The following is a 16,547-nucleotide window of genomic DNA, read 5'->3' on the forward strand; positions in this document are numbered from 1 at the left end:
TATAATCCTAGCCTAATCATAGGACCAACCAACTACCAACCGGTACGTCTGGACTGTGAGACAGAACCGGAGAACCCAGAGGTAATCCATATACAAACTCTTTATAGGCAGCGGTGGGAAATGAACCCAGGGGGCTGGTACTGTCATGCTTTGTGCTAACCACTACCCCACCGTAAATTGTGGCGCAGAGTCAATGGGCAGAATGGCCTAATTGTGCTTCTACGTCTTATGGCCTTGTAGCACTCGACACTTCCCAGCGTGAGTGATCAAGGGTTAAAGCTGAATGTAGCTAGTGTGGCACAGGAGGAGGCCATTTGGTCCGTCAGGTCCTTGTCAGCTCCTAGCACAGGAAAGACGCAGAAATCAGTCAATCTATTCACATGTCGTATGGCTGTAGGATGAAACTGGAGCACTGGTGGGTGGAGAAGTGCTCACAGGGAGAATGTGCAAACTCCTCTCATGCTCACATTGACCTGCATGCAGACACACACTCACTCTTCAAACCTGTTGCACTTGCCTGCTGATATTTTTACACAAGAATCAAAGATTTATTCTTACTGACTTACGATATGAAATGTCTTATTTTGTGGCAGCAGTGAAGTGCAACAAATTAAAGTTACTACAAATTACACAAATAAATTGTGTACTAATAGAGGAATAATGAGGTAGTGTTCTTGGGTTCGTGGACTGTTCAGAAATCTGATGGTGGGGGGGAAGAAGCTGTTCCAGAATCATTGAGTGTGGGTCTTCTCCCCAGTGGCAGGAATGAGAGGGGTGCATGGCCCGGGTGGTGAGGATCCTTAGTGATGGATGTCGACTTCTTGAGCCACTTCCCCTTGAAGGTGTCCTTGATGGTGTGGAGGTCTTGTGCCCATGTTAGAGGTGGCCGAGTTTATAATTCTCTGCAGCTTCTTGCGATCCTGTGTATAAATAAGAAAGAGCTGTTGGTGCAGACATGAGCACTTGGATCCTTCATTGCTCTATCATGTGTAAACTCCTTCACTCTGATCAGTGCAGTCTTTGAGCCTGGTGGTTCAGCTTTCTCTCTGTAACCTGGCCTTTTCTGTCTCATTTCAGAGCTGGCTGGACGATAAAACTGCTTGGACAACTCGGTATGGCTGCATTGCTGGACTGGCTGAGCTCGGCCATGATGTAAGTGTTCTCTTAAAACCCTGCCAGAAATAAAGTTGGCTCAGACCCTGGAGAGTACAACAACACCCAGGTCTTGCCTGTTCTAAAACATTGAAACGTCTCCAAAAATAGTTCATTGGGTTGCTCACACAAAGGCGCACACTCTACATGACAATTCAGTGATTCCATGGTTCCATTTAATATCAGAGAACATATACAGTATACAACCTGAAATTCTTACTCTGCGCAGACTTCCTTGAAACAGAAGAAAAACCCCAAAGAATAAATTACAGAACAAAACATAAGAACCCAAAGCCCCCTGCCCACTCCCATGCATAAGCGACATCAACCCTCCCCCCCCCCCCACTTATTGTAGCAAAAAGCATCAACATATCCATCGCCCACCATGCGAGCAACAGCAAAGCTCCATAGAGAGACCATAGTCTTCGGTCCATCAAAACTACTGTTCATCCCAACAGTTGGACAGTCCTCAGGCTCTCTCTCTCACTAACGTGCTCCTTCTACAATGTCTGGGGAGACTAAACAGTCGCTGTTTTGATGTTAGTCTGTAGTGCTGCTTTTATTTCAAGTTTTCTTGACAATTGGCAGCAAACTCTCACTCACTATCAAGAGAGAGAGCATTCGCCCGCGTGCAGGGGCCTCCAACAGTCGCACTCGCTGTCTCGATATTCCAGCTCCCCGCTTTGCTTCAGTTCATGACACTGGCGAGAAGTCAGGTGCACAGGGCTGCACCCCAAAGGCGCTCATCATTAGGCCGCTCCTGGAGTTATTGACAGCTCAGCCATCAGCAAGCTCCAAGAACAGGAATGCACCACTGTGCAGAAGCACAGTTTGAGTGCAACTGTACGTCACAGACTCCGACAGGACCCCAGACACCTTGAGAAAGGAAAATAGCGACATTAGAAGAAGAATTTAAACTTTCGCTGATGGGCCAGAAGAAGTTGCACTCAAGCACCACCTTTAGCTCCGCCCTCACCTCCCAATTGTTTTTTAATTACCTTTGGTTTATCTATTTAGAGATAAATGCGGTAACGGACCCTTTCAGTTTAAGGAGCCCATGCCCATGCCTCCCATATGACCTCTAACCTGTTCATCTTTGGGATGTGGGAGGAACTGGAGCACCCGGAGGAAACCCACGCCATACGAACATCTTACAGATGGCTGTGGGAACTGAACCTGTGTCATTCGCACTGTAGTAGCATCACGTTACTGTGCCACCCCTAGAGACTCTTTACTCTGCAAATTCTTTAGTTTCCCGTCTCAGCTTTGTTGAGATTATCAGGAAAATGATGCCCTTTCACCTGCTTGAAAGTCATTGATCACACTGAGATATCTGTGGAGGAATGCAGGGAGTATCTGCTGAGGGACGCACTGAAGCTTGGTGCAGGTACCGCAAGGGCTCGGTGAGGAAGGAACACTGTGTAGAGTTCTTCTGCTTCTGAAGAGGGAGGGTCCAGGTCGGGTGAGGAAACCCCTCAGTTACTGTAGAGAAGTATCACTCTAGGGCAGCACTAGTGATATGTAGGAATGTAATAGACCAGTACTGAAGGCATTAACTAATATAAAGAATGAAAAGCCATTGAAGGTTTAATCTTGTAAATATATATCTTTATTATGAAATAATGTTTATTTGGAGAGTGACCCAAGAACCAGTTTTGTTCCCCAATATTTTAACGTGGGCTTTGGCCCTCACTGTCAACACCAGATTTATTGCCCACCCATAACTGCCCCTTAAAGGAGGAGGTGAGACACCTTGAGGTGCTGCATCCCTTCTGGTGAAGGCTCTCCCACCATGCTGCCCTCGGGAGTTCCAGGATTTGGACTCGATGATGGTGAAAGAGCGGTGAGATAGTTCCCAGTCTGGACGGTCTCTGACCCTGGAGGGGATCCTGCAGTTCCCTTGCTGCCCCGCCCTTCCCGGTGGGAGGGATGTGGTGTTTGGGAGGAGTCGCTTGGGCGAGTGTGTTTTGCTGCAGCCACCTCTCCTCGGTCCAGTCCTCTGCTCTCCAATTAACCAAGTGTCTGCTCACACAGGTTATCAAGACGCTGATCATCCAGAGGCTGCCCGTCGAAGGTGAGCGCATTCGCGTGGTGCTAGACGGACCTGTCGTCAGTAACATCGACAGGATAGGGGCTGACCACGTCCAGAGTCTACTGCTGGTGAGTGAGCCCGGGTCATCCAAGCCCGCGAAGCCACAGTTAGCAGAAAGTCATAGGACTCTGCATTCTCGTCACCGAAATTCTGCTCCACTCCCCCCCCCCACCCCCACCGGCCATCTCTGTAATCACATCCACACTCCCTGCTATGCACACTTCACCCCCTCCCTTCCCCCTTCTGTGACCCCACCCTTCACCCCCTCCATCTCTCTGTGACCCTCACTTCACTCCCTCCCTTCCCGTGTGACCTCACCACCCCTCCCATCAATTCCTCCCTCCCTCCCTCCCTCTCTGACCCCACCACCCCTCCCACCCTCCCCCTGTGCCCCTCCCTGCAACCCCTCGCTCCCTGAGGTCACATCATCCCTCCTTCCTTCTGTGAACCTCCCTTCACCCCTCCCTCCCTCTGTGACCCCACTTCACCCCCTTGCTCCCTGTGTGACCCTACTTCCCCTCCTTCTGTGACACCGCTACTCCACTATCTCATACTGTGACTCCCTTCACACTCTTCCCTACCTCAGCCCACAAGAGTCCGGTGCCAACATTGCATGCCCACAATGTTTAACAGAACTGCACAAGCAACAACAGTAAAACAAACCCCTTTCCTTTCTCTCTCTCCCCCACCCCCACCCCACCACACAGTCCTCCAAACCCAAGACAGGCTGCCTCCCAGCCTCCAGTGGACTCACAGAGGTGACGTCAGCAGCAATGTTGGAGAGTTCCCCTTCTCTCACCCCCCCCCCCCCCACCACCCTGTCACTCTTCCCAGTTAATGCTACATCATGGCAAGCTCTTTCCTGACCCATCCAGACCTTTGGTTGTTTCAAGGACAGTTCCAGCTTCCCAGCATGTCCGTTCTCCAGTCTCCCACATTTTGCTTTTGATAAACCCCACGATGGTACAGGAAAGATATTAGCATGAGCATAGTAGGAACAATTGGCTGACTGGTAGAAGGCCAAGAGTGGGAAGAAAGGGGGCCTCTTCTGGTTGGCTGCCGGTGACGAGTGGCATTCCACAGGGGTCTGTGTTGGATCTGCTTCTTTTCGTGTTGTATGTCAATGATCTGGATGGTAGAATTGGTGGCTTTCTAGCCAGGTTTGCGGACGATACAAAGATAGGCAGGTAGTTCCTGAGAAAGTAGGAAGTCTGCAGAAGGTCTTGGGGAGATTAGGAGAATGGGCAAAGAACTAGCAGATGAAATACAGCGTGGGGAAGTGCGTAGTCAGACACTTTGATAGAAGGAATAAACCGAGGGGGTCCGTGGATCTCAGGTTGGGAACCCTTGTTGTAGACAATTTTCTAAATGGGGAGTGAATTCAGAAATTGGAGGTGCAAAGGGACTTGGGAGTCCTTGTGCACGATTACTTAAAAGTTAATTTGCAGGTTGGCGAGGAAGGCAATTGTGATGTTAGCCAAGGTTTTACAAGACCCTGATTGGACAGAGAACACACTTGGAGTATTGTGAATTGTTCCGGGTCCCATATCTAAAAGGTGTGCCTGCATTGGAGAGGGTTCAGAGGAGGTTTATGAGAATAATCTCAGGAAGAAAGGGTTAATATTTGAGGAGTGTTTGATGGCTCTAGATCCCTTCCCAGTTCTGTCAAGGAGAGTCACAACTGAACCTGACATCATCTGTACTTCCTCTGAATTGTTTCCTTGTCCAGAAACACTGTGCGCCTGTTGTGGCAAAGGTCCGCTCACCGCCTGACAACCAAGAGTCTTACAAGACGGACTACGGGTACCTGGGCCCCATGCTGTGCACTCATGTGGTGAAGGCTCGTGCGCAGGCAGCTATGCAGGCACAGCAAGTGAACAGGACCACGCTGACCATCACACAGGTAAGGTGAAACAACTGCAGCTGGCCCCGTGGGGCAGCAGGTAGGGATGATGCCATGCTTCGATCTGTGTGTGTGTGTGTGTGTCCTGACTGCCCGTGCAGAAGGCGGCAACATCAAACCACTTCTGTAGAAAAGGTTTGCCAAGAACAATCATGATCATAAGACCATGATCGGTGACATCTTACAACACGGCACATGATGATAGTGAAACTCTGTAACTGTGTTCGGTGCCTCGGGTGGGAGAACCTTAATTGTGTCCTTGTGTTGCAGCCCCGACCCACCCTCACAATCTCGCAAGCTCCACAGACGACACAGACATCGCGCTCGCCCAGCATCATCAAGGTGCCAAGCTCTATCACGCTGCCCATGCAGACCCTAGTGTCTGCCCGCCCGTCGACCCCCACCCAGCCTTCACCGCCCCCTACCAAGTTCATCATGATGTCTTCGGCCTCTGGCTCGTCCACCACGCAGCAGGTGAGTGTCTCACTCGGGAGAGGAGGGGGGATGGGGTTTGATTCTGAACTCCATAGTAATCCTCCCATATTCCAAAGACGTACAGGTTTGTGGGTTACTTGGTCACGTAGAGTCATAGAAATGTACAGCACCAAAACAGGCCCTTCGGCCCACCTAGTCCATGCCTAAATCTTTTAAACTTCCTACTTCCATTGACCTACACCGGGACCATAGCCCCTCATACCCCTCCCATCCGTGTACCTATCCAAACTTCGCTTAAACATTGAAATCAAGCTCTCGTGCTGGTAGCTCATTCCACCCTCTCACAACCCTCTAAGTGAAGAAGTTTCCCCTTAAACTTTTCACCTTTTACCCTTAACCCATGATGTCTAGTTATAGTCCCACCCAACCTCAGTGGAAAAAGCCTGCTTGCATTTATTCTATCTATTCTCCTCATAATTTTGTATACCTCTGTCAAATCTCCCCTCAATCTTCTAAGGAATAAAGTCCTAATCATTTCAACCCTTCCTCATAACTCAGGTCAAGTCCTGGCAACATACTTGTAAATTTTCTCTGTGCTCTTTTCAGTCTTATTTCAATGTTTCCTGTAGGTAGGTGACTAAAACTGTACCAATACTCCAAACCAGGCCTCACCAATGTCTTGTACAACTTCAACCTGATTATGAAGTGCGATTGGAGTTTGCATTTGGCCTCGCCCTGGCAGTGCAGCTGTAGTGTTTCCAGTTGGCCACAGGAGTCTGGGTCAGTTCCACAAGCAACTCTGATTCACTTCCATCAAACCTCCCAACATAACAGGTTCAGGTTCATTATCACTGACATTTCATGGAACTTGTTTTGTGGCAGCAGTACAGTCCAATAGATAAAAATACTGCTATACACTCAGCTGCCGCTTTATTAGGTACCTCTTGTACATAATAAAATAGCCACTGAGTGTATCTTCATGGTCTTCTGTTGCTGCAGTCCATCCACTTCAAGGTTCAAAGTGCTACGCTTTCAGATATACTCTTCTGTTGTAAGGCATAGTTATTTGAGTTACTGTCAACTTGAAGCAGTCTGACCATTGTCCTCTGTCCTCTCTCATTAACAAGGTGTTTTTGCCCACAGAACTGCCAATCACTTAATTTTATTTTTTGTTTTTGTTTTTCACATCATTCTCTGTAAACTCTAGAGACTGGTGTATGAAACTCCCAGGAGATCAGCAGTTTCTGAAATACTTAAACCACCTCATCTGGCACCAGCAATCATTCCACATTCAAAGTCACTTGCATCACATTCCCTCCCCATTCTGATGTTCGATTTGAACAACAACTGAACCTCTTAACCATGTCTGCATGCCTTTATGCAATGAGTTGCTGTGTGATTGGCTAATTAGATATTTGCATTAACAAGTTGATGTACAGGTGTACCTAATAAAGTGGCCACTAAGTGTATGTTCCAATAATAAATACACCCTATCCTCGTTATATGCGAGGGATACGTTCCTCGAAGTTGACACATAATGTGAAATCGCATAATGTGAATAATTAGTTAAATGGAGAAAATAGGGATGCGTTCCAGAGGGCTTCCTAAATATGTTTTATCTGTAATTTATTCATATTTTCATACCAGTACGACACAAAAGTAGTACTACAAGACAACATTTGTATTATATTTAATCAATTTAAGTTAATATTCAATGTAATAAATCATAGCAAGTTAACATCCTCTGGTGTACAGTACTCACCAACAGTGGCAGGTGTGTTTGCTCCGGGAGATGATATGTCAGACTTTTGAACTTTTAATACTTTTACTGGAGCTCAATCATGTGTCAGGGCTTTCGACTGAGGGACAGTCGTAACTCAGGTATGGCTGTGGAAGCTGCTAATCCAGGGCTTGGACTAACGATGCAGACTTGGCAAAGTTGAATCCAGTTGGTGAGACATTCCTGCAATAGATGCAGCAAGAGAAACTGGAAATCATCCAGTTCTGGTCTTTCAGGAAAGGATATCTGTCATCTGAATATATGTGACTCCCAGCCCCCAGAGTCTTGACCCTCCCTAGGGTGAGAGACTCTGAGTGTGAGTGATGTTGATGCAGGAGTCTGACTGCAACTAACCCTCTTGTTTGTGTATTGCAGCCCAGACCCTTGCTGACCGTCCCCCAGAGCCCGCAGTCGTCGCAGCCCTCGACCTCCCCCAGTATCTTCAAGGTGCCCAGCTCCATCACGCTGCCGATGCAGACGCTCCTGACTCGGCCGTCCACCCCAACGCAGTCGTCACCATCTCCAACCAACTACATTGTGATGTCTTCGAGCTCCGGTAGCTCCAGCACGCAGCAGGTGAGTGGAACAGGCCGGGGGAGAGGTGTCGGGATCTGCTGGAGGGGATCAGGTGCTTGCGGAGAAACGCCTCCCATATGCTCTCTCACCCCACTCAGAAATGGCCTTCCCATTCCAATAGCTGACCCACACCCCACCAACTGACAAAAACAAGACAAACAGGAGAGCCCTATTTAAGCAACAAACACAAACCGCTGGAGGAACACAGCAGTATCTATGGAGGGAAATAAACAGTCAGCCATTAAGGCCGAGGTCCTTCAGTAGGACTGCTGATGAGCCCTGCTGAAGGGTCTCAGTCCAGATGTTGACGGTTTGTTTCCCTCAATAGATTGACTTTATTTATGGAGAGATGCACCACAATCATAACCCCTACCAGTCCAACGTGCCTGTCCAGTTATTCCCAGTTACACCCATGTGACCTACTAACCCTTTGGACTGTGGGAAGAAACTGAAGCTCCCACATGGTCACGGGCAGAACAGAAAATCTCCTGACGGCGGCAGAATTGAACCCAGGTCGCTGGAACTGTAATAGCGTTAGACTAACCGTTATGCTACCCTAATCTTGCCTGACTTCCTGATTTCGTAAAGCATCTGTTTCCAAAATCTGCAGTATCTCTTCTGGAACTAGCAGCTGTCAGCCTGCTCATTCTCAGGGTTGTTGGTGTAGACAGGCCCACGTGCACTGCCCACTCTTTTCTAAAGTTGGTAACCAGCTAACTGAGGGAAATGGTTGTAGTTGATTGTTTTCAAACCTTCCTCTTGCCTTCCCTACCCAGGTGATTACGCTGAGGACGACATCCTGTGGGAGTGGCAGTACGTCCCCCGTCACCACCACCATACCGAGCGTGCAGCCGATTGTCAAGCTGGTCTCCACCTCCCAGACCGCGCCCAGCAGCACTGTGACGGGCAATACCCAGAAGTACATCGTGGTCTCCCTGCCCTCGGTGTCGGACAGCAAGACGCCAAGCAGTGGCAACTCTCTACAGCAGCACTCCCCCAAGTGAGCCCTCCCCATGTTTGTTTTTGGCTCTTTCAACTTCAGCCCACCCCGTTCCAGGAGAAGGCTGGGGTGAGGTTTGCAGTGAAGAGAGGGACGAACCCAGCAAAAATGTACTCGGCGACCAGGGCTGGCGGGACGCGGCCAGCTAGTGGGACTGGGCACGGCTTGGTGGCAGCCGAGAGAGACTCTGGAGAGGCAGAGCCACTGGAGGGGACTGCCTGTGCGTGCTTTGTGTGTGATTGTTGGGGGGGGGGGGTGAGGGTATAAAGGGAACAGAAGATGTACAGCCCCCCCTAAGGGTGGGGGGTGGGGGGGGACAGTCTTGGAAGTGTTTCCAGGATATCCGATAGCTGAGCGGGTCAGTGGCAGCCAAACGCTGGCAGTGCTGTCTTCTGGTAGCGCAGCACCCGTGTAAATACTGAGGTAGCAGGGTACAGGGTGGACAGGAAAGCATACACACCTTTCCTCGAGTGACACGACTGTATCCCAGCGTTTTTAGAATAAAAGTAAAGTTTCATACCCTTTCTCTTTATTTCAGGATATTTGTACTCCACCCCCACTGTGCACTGCACCACCAAGTGGTGTCATCTGCAAACTTACTAACCACAATCACCCTGCTCATCAGTAGATATACTTTATACTTTATTGTCGCCAAACAATTGATACTAGGAACATATAATCATCACAGCGATATTTGATTCTGTGCTTCCTGCTACCCGGATTACAAATCGATAGTAAATATTAAAAATTTAAATTATAAATCATAAATAGAAAACAGAAAAATGGAAAGTAAGGTAATGCAAAAAAAGTGAGAGGCAGGTCCGGATATTTGGAGGGTACGGCCCAGATCCCGGTCAGGATCCGTTCAGCAGTCTTACCACAGTTGGAAAGGAGCTGTTTCCAAATCTGGCCGTACAAGTCTTCAAGCTCCTGAGCCTTCTCCCAGAGGAAAGAGGGACGAAAAGTGTGTTGGCTGGGTGGGTCGTGTCCTTGATTATCCTGGCAGCACTGCTCTGACAGCGTGCGGTGTAAAGTGAGTCCAAGGACGGAAGATTGGTTTGTGTGATGTGCTTGGCCATGTTCATGATCTTCTGCAGCTTCTTTTGGTCTTGGACAGGACAACTTCCATACCAGGTTGTGATGCACCCTAGAAGAATGCTTTCTACGGTGCATCTATAAAAATTAGTGAGGGCTTTAGGGGACAGGCCAAATTTCTTTAGTTTTCTCAGGAAGTAAAGGCGCTGGTGGGCCTTCTTGGCAGTGGACTCTGCTTGGTTGGACCAAGTCAGACCATTTGTGATATTGACCCTGAGGAACTTAAAAGCTTTTGACCTGTTCCACTTGCGCACACTGATGTAAATTGGGTCGTGCGGTCCGCTACTCCTTCTGAAGTCAACAACCAATTCCTTCGTCTTGCTGACGTTGAGGGATAGGTTATTGTCTTCGCACAATGCCACCAGGTTCCTAATTTCCTCTCTGTATTCAAACTCATCATTACCTGAGATACAGCCTACAATTGTTGTGTCATCAGCAAACTTACATATTGAGTTCGATGGAAACTCAGCTACACAATCATGGGTGTACAGTGAGTACAGCAGGGGGCTGAGTACACAGCCTTGTGGGGCACCGGTGCTCAGAGTGATTGTAAAGAGAGGGCTTGTCCCCTATTTTTACAGCCTGGGTCCTGTCTGTGAGGAAGTTGAAGATCCAGCTGCAAATCTGAGTGCTAAGGCCCAGGTTCTGGAGCTTAGGAATCAGTTTATTTGGAATGATGGTATTAAAGGCAGAGCTGTAGTCAATGAAAAGGAGCTTTACGTATGCATCTTTATTCTCCAGTTTTCTAAGGAGGAATGTAGGGCCAGAGAGACATGTGACGAGAATACACATAGATAAGATGTTAGCTGTCCAGTGTGATCAGCAGTTGGTCTGCCACCTGTCTTCAGGAGAGAGAGAGAGATAAGGAAAACAATGGAGCAGCATGTGGAGATGTGTAATGAAGGGGAAGGAGAGCTCCCCCTTTGAACCCTGAACTGTTTGAAGTGATGGACAGGCGATACCCCAGCAGGGGGATAAAAAGGGACAGGTTCGCTAAGGCAGGACACACACGACACCCGAGGTAACGAGACCCTGGAAGCGGTGCGCCTCTCACGAGTCGGTGGGAAGTACCGGACCATAAACACACAGGGTGGAAAGGTACGATTAGTGGGAACCCGGTGTGTATCCACCCTCGCTTGGGTGCTGGGTTCACTGCAGAGGATCGACCGCATCTGGAGGAGGGGTCACAGTCGGTGACCTCAGGTGACATCACAAAGGACCCACCCGAAAGCTGCTTGTGAGCAATATCGCCGGTCTGTGAGTGGAAGCCGTTCTGAATGATCAGTTGTTCTCGTTCTCTCTCTCCCTCCCCTGACGTCCATCGCCATGGCAACGATTACTGCGAAAGGAACTAAATTGGACTGAACTTTGTGTCACTTTGAAATTGGTCATTTGCCCCTAGACAACATACATAGAAAATAGGTGCAGGAGTAGGCCATTCGGCCCTTCGAGCCTGCACCGCCATTTATTATGATCATGGCTGATCATCCAACTCAGAACCCCACCCCAGCCTTCCCTCCATACCCCCTGACCCCCGTAGCCACAAGGGCCATATCTAGCTCCCTCTTAAATATAGCCAATGAACTGGCCTCAACTGTTTCCTGTGGCAGAGAATTCCACAGATTCACCACTCTCTGTGTGAAGAAGTTTTTCCTAATCTCGGTCCTAAAAGGCTTCCCCTCTATCCTCAAACTGTGGCCCCTCGTTCTGGACTTCCCCAACATCGGGAACAATCTTCCTGCATCTAGCCTGTCCAATCCCTTTAGGATCTTATACGTTTCAATCAGATCCCCCCTCAATCTTCTAAATTCCAACGAGTACAAGCCCAGTTCATCCAGTCTTTCTTCATATGAAAGTCCTGCCATCCCAGGAATCAATCTGGTGAACCTTCTTTGTACTCCCCCTATGGCAAGGATGTCTTTCCTCAGATTAGGGGACCAAAACTGCACACAATACTCCAGATGTGGTCTCACCAAGGCCTTGTACAACTGCAGTAGTACCTCCCTGCTCCTGTACTCGAATCCTCTCGCTATAAATGCCAGCATACCATTCGCCTTTTTCACCGCCTGCTGTACCTGCATGCCCACTTTCAAAGACTGGTGTATAATGACACCCAGGTCTCGTTGCACCTCCCCTTTTCCTAATCGGCCACCATTCAGATAATAATCTGTTTTCCTATTTTTGCCACCAAAGTGGATAACTTCACATTTATCCACATTAAATTGCATCTGCCATGAATTTGCCCACTCACCCAACCTATCCAAGTCACCCTGCATCCTCTTAGCATCCTCCTCACAGCTAACACTGCCACCCAGCTTCGTGTCATCCACAAACTTGGAGATGCTGCATTTAATTCCCCCATCCAAGTCATTAATATATATATTAAACAACTGGGGTCCCAGCACTGAGCCTTGCGGTACCCCACTAGTCACCGCCTGCCATTCTGAAAAGGTCCCGTTTATTCCCACTCTTTGCTTCCTGTCTGCTAACCAACTCTCCACCCACACCAATATCTTACCCGCAACACCGATAACAACGATAGAGCTTGATTGATCCTGTTATCTTAATTCTGTGCACATGTGTGTTCATCTTTATTATCCTTTCGATTACTGTGTTGCTTGTTTCTTTAATAAAACTTTCTTAGCTCTAGTAATCCAGACTCCAACTGAGTGATCCATTTCTGCTGGTTTGGCAACCCAGTTACGGGGTACGTAACAGATGGCATCTGCTGCTGACCTGTTGCTCCGGTAGGCGAATTGCAAAGCGTCGAGGTTGACCGGTAGGCTGTGGTTGATGTGTGCCATAACCAATCGCTCGAAGCACTTCATAGCAATTGATGTCAGAGCCACAGGTCGATAGTCATTCAGGCATGCCACCTTGCTCTTCTTCGGCACTGGGATTATCGTTGCCTTCTTAAAACACGAGGGGATCTTAGACTGAAGCAAGGAGCAGGTGAAGATGTCAGCAAACACTCCAGCTAGTTCGCTTGCACAGGCCCGGAGAACCCGTCCTGGGACGCCATCTGGGCCCGTCGCCTTCCTTGGATTTATCTTCAGGAAGGCCCTTCTAACGTCCTCCTCGGTGACGATGAATCTCGATGCCACCAGGTCCGGTTCATCCGGAGGGAGCGGGACGCTCCTCTTCTGTTCGTATCTTGCGTAAAATACGTTAAGTTGGTCAGGAAGAGAAGCACCACAGTTATATTCCCAGCCTTTTCTTTGCGCCCAGTAATCTCATTTAGACCCTGCCATAGTCTACTGGCATCCCTCTGGTTAGCCTGGGCTTCCAACTTGGCTCGATATTGCCTCTTGGCACCTTTAATGGCTTTCCGGAGTACACGCCTGGATTCCGTGTAGCGACTGGTATCCCTGACCTAAAAGCCGCAGCTCTAGTCTTCAAAAGGGACTTGACCTCATAATTCATCCAAGGTTTCCGGTTAGGGAATACCCAGATCGTCTTGCGAGACACGCAGTCGTCCATGCATTTCCAAATAAAGTCAATGACAGTTGAGGCATACTCATCGAGGTTAGCTGCTGAGTCCTTGAATACTAACCAGTCCACCGATTCAAAGCAGTCACGGAGGGCCTCAACCGTTTCCTCCGTCCAATGGGACACTACTTTTGACATCGTGACCTCCCGCTTCAGTTTCTGTTTGTAAACTGGGAGGAGGAGTACGGCCTGATAGTCCGATTTTCTGTAGTGAGGTCGTGGGACAGAACAGTAGGCATCCTTGACTGCTGTGTAGCAGTGGTCAAGTATATTTGGGCCTCTAGTGGGGCAGGAGACATGTTGGTATAACTTTGGCAGCGCCTTTCTGAGGTTGGCCTGGTTAAAGTCCCTGGCTGTAATGAGCAAAGCCTCTGGATACCTGGTCTCAAGTTCACTGATGTTGGCGTACAGTATGTTCAGAGCACACTCCACGTCCGCCTGGAGGGGGGGTGGGGAATGTAGACCGCTGTCAGTATGACCAAGGTGAATTCCCGTGGCAGATAGTAGGGACGACACTTCACCGACAGGTGTTCCAGGTCCGGGCTGCAGGAGCTTGTCAGTGCCACGGTGTCCAAGCACCACGCAGTGTTGATCAGTAGGCAGACACCACCTCCCCTCGTCTTGCCCGAAGATGCCGTGCGGTCCATCCGATGGATCGAAAATCCCTCCGGTTGGATGGCACAGTCAGGGGTGGCAGGGGAGAGCCAGGTCTCGGTGAAACAGAATACACAGCCATTCTGCATCTCCCTGCAATAGGTGAGTCTCCCTTTAAGATCATCCACCTTGTTCTCTATGGCTTGCACATTAGCCAGTAGGATGGTGGGCATAGGGACCCTGAAGCCCCTCAGCTTCAATCTGACCAGCAGCCCAGCTCTTTTCCCACGCTTCCTTGGTAAATAGTGCATCTTTCCAGGTTTCCATCAATGCAGTGTGTTGTTGTCAAGTCTTTGAGGTAGGTGGACGTGTCCCGCGGGGATCGATCGGCGGGTTGCGTCGTTGGGCCGAATGATGGGGGAGGCTCCGCTGCCACTTCCAGCTGCCAGGGGCCTGGACAGACAACAGAGGCTCCAACACTGAGCCCTGTGATCTCTTCCCCTGTCCTAATGTTTCACAGCATTATAGCCCCTCACTGTAATTTGGAGATCCTGGAGCAAGGCACAAGATGCTAGAGGAAACGGGTGGGTCAGGCGGCAGCTGTGGAGTCCTAGAACAGTACAGCACAGAAGGAGGCACTTCGGCCCATCCAGTCATTGGCAAGCCATTTATACTGTCGTCTCCCATCTATCTCCAATAGGATCATAGCCCTTTATCCAAACTTGAGCATTGAAATTGAGCTCACATGGACCACTTGTACTGCCACCTCATTCCACACTCTCACTACCCACTGAGTGAAGAAGTTTCCCCTCATGCTGCCCTTAAACTCTTCACCTTTCATCCTTAACCTATGACCTCTAGCTGTAGTCTTACCCAACCTCAGCAGAAAAAGCCTGCTTGCATTTACACTATCTATACTCATAATTTTGTATACCTCTATCAAATCTCCTCCCAATCTTGAATGTTCCAAGGAATAAAGTCCTAATCTATTCAATCTTTCCATATAACTCAGGTACTCCAGACGCAGCAACATCCTTGAAGTTTTATCTGTATGCTTTCAACCTGTAGGTAGGTGACCAAGACTACACACAATACTCCAAATTAGGCCTCAGCAATGTTTTATACATCACCAACATAACATCCCAAATCCTGTACTCCATACTTTGATTTGTGAAGGCCAATGAGCGAAGATTTTTTTTTTACGAACCTATCTAACTGTGACACCACTTTCAATGAATTATGGACCTGCATTCTCAGATCCCTCAGTTTTACCACACTCCTCAGTGCCCTACCCGGGTTGATCCTACTGAAGTGCAATACCTCGCACTTGTCTTCATTAAGTTCCATGCAGATGGTACAGAAAAGATTCAAAAGGATAAGAGATTGGGTTGGTTTCCCTAGAGTGTAGGGGACTGAGGGGATGATCTTGTAGGACCTTAGATAAGGTCAGTCTTTTCCCCCAGGGTAGGGGAGCTTAAAACTACAGGCCGTAGGTTTAAGGTGAAAGATATAAAAGGGATCCAAGGGGCAACTTATTCCATGCAGTCAGTGCTGAATATTTGGAACATGCTGCTAGAGGAAGTGGTAGAGGCAGGTACAGACATTTTGGCTCGTCTGTCCAATTCCCTTCACAGATGCTGCCTGACCCACTGAGTTCCTCAAGCATTTTTTTTTGTCTTGCTCCAGATTTCCAGCATCTGCAGAATCTCCTGTGTCTCCCTGGGAGAACTTTGTTGGTAAGGTTGTTTACTATGTGTTGCTTTGGATTTCCAGCATCTGCAGATTTCCTCCTGTTTATAATTTGCTGCTTGTCTCTTCGAAGGATGCCTACCCTGAAGAAGTTTAAATCTTCCCTTTGAACGGAGCTCAGTGAAACACTATCTGACTGCTCCCACCCTGTGACCTCTGCTGCCTTCCAACTCTTCAACCATGTACTCCTCCAGACCCGCTACTAGAGCCATGTATCACTCCTGGGAACTTGTCTTCACCGCCATCTTCTGCCATATGGCTTCCAGATGTGTTTTCAGGCTTTCACCAATCAACTTCCCAGCTCTTCTTTACTTCACATCCTCCTCCCAGTTTCACCTATCACCTGCAGCCTTGTACTCTTCTTCCACCATCCCAGCACCTTATTCTGACTCTTTCCCCCCTTCCTTTCCATTCCTGAAGAAGGGTCTCGGCCCAAAAGGTCAACTGTTTATTCATTTCCATAGATGCTGCCTGACCAGCTGAGTTCCTCCAGCAATTTGTGAGTGTTACTGTATAACATGGATGCCTTAATGTAGTTCAATCCCTTCCAGCAACCACCAACCACAGCTCAGGTACACTTTGCAAGAACAATAAACAGACATCCTGTATAAGTAACAGGTAATGTTGCAGCTGTATAGCACCCTAGTCAGACCCCACTTGGAGTACTGTGCTCAATTCTGGT

General features: G+C 48.7%; 1 protein-coding gene across 2 annotated transcripts in view; it reads left to right on the forward strand.

Moving 5' to 3' along the window:
* The window catches only part of taf6 (TAF6 RNA polymerase II, TATA box binding protein (TBP)-associated factor), a 34,064-nt gene extending 24,609 nt beyond the window's left edge, over positions 1-9,455 (forward strand). For both annotated transcript variants that reach the window (XM_072250056.1, XM_072250055.1), the window contains exons 11-16: positions 1,078-1,152; positions 3,187-3,312; positions 4,974-5,147; positions 5,418-5,621; positions 7,738-7,938; positions 8,715-9,455. In XM_072250056.1, the coding sequence (XP_072106157.1) occupies positions 1,078-1,152; positions 3,187-3,312; positions 4,974-5,147; positions 5,418-5,621; positions 7,738-7,938; positions 8,715-8,942 (1,008 nt within the window). In that variant the 3' untranslated portion in view covers positions 8,943-9,455. The remainder of the gene's footprint in view (positions 1-1,077; positions 1,153-3,186; positions 3,313-4,973; positions 5,148-5,417; positions 5,622-7,737; positions 7,939-8,714) is intronic.
* Positions 9,456-16,547: the final 7,092 nt, after the last annotated feature.

Source organism: Mobula birostris, unplaced genomic scaffold (assembly GCF_030028105.1).
Source record: "Mobula birostris isolate sMobBir1 unplaced genomic scaffold, sMobBir1.hap1 scaffold_1392, whole genome shotgun sequence".
Taxonomy (NCBI): Eukaryota; Metazoa; Chordata; class Chondrichthyes; order Myliobatiformes; family Myliobatidae; genus Mobula; species Mobula birostris.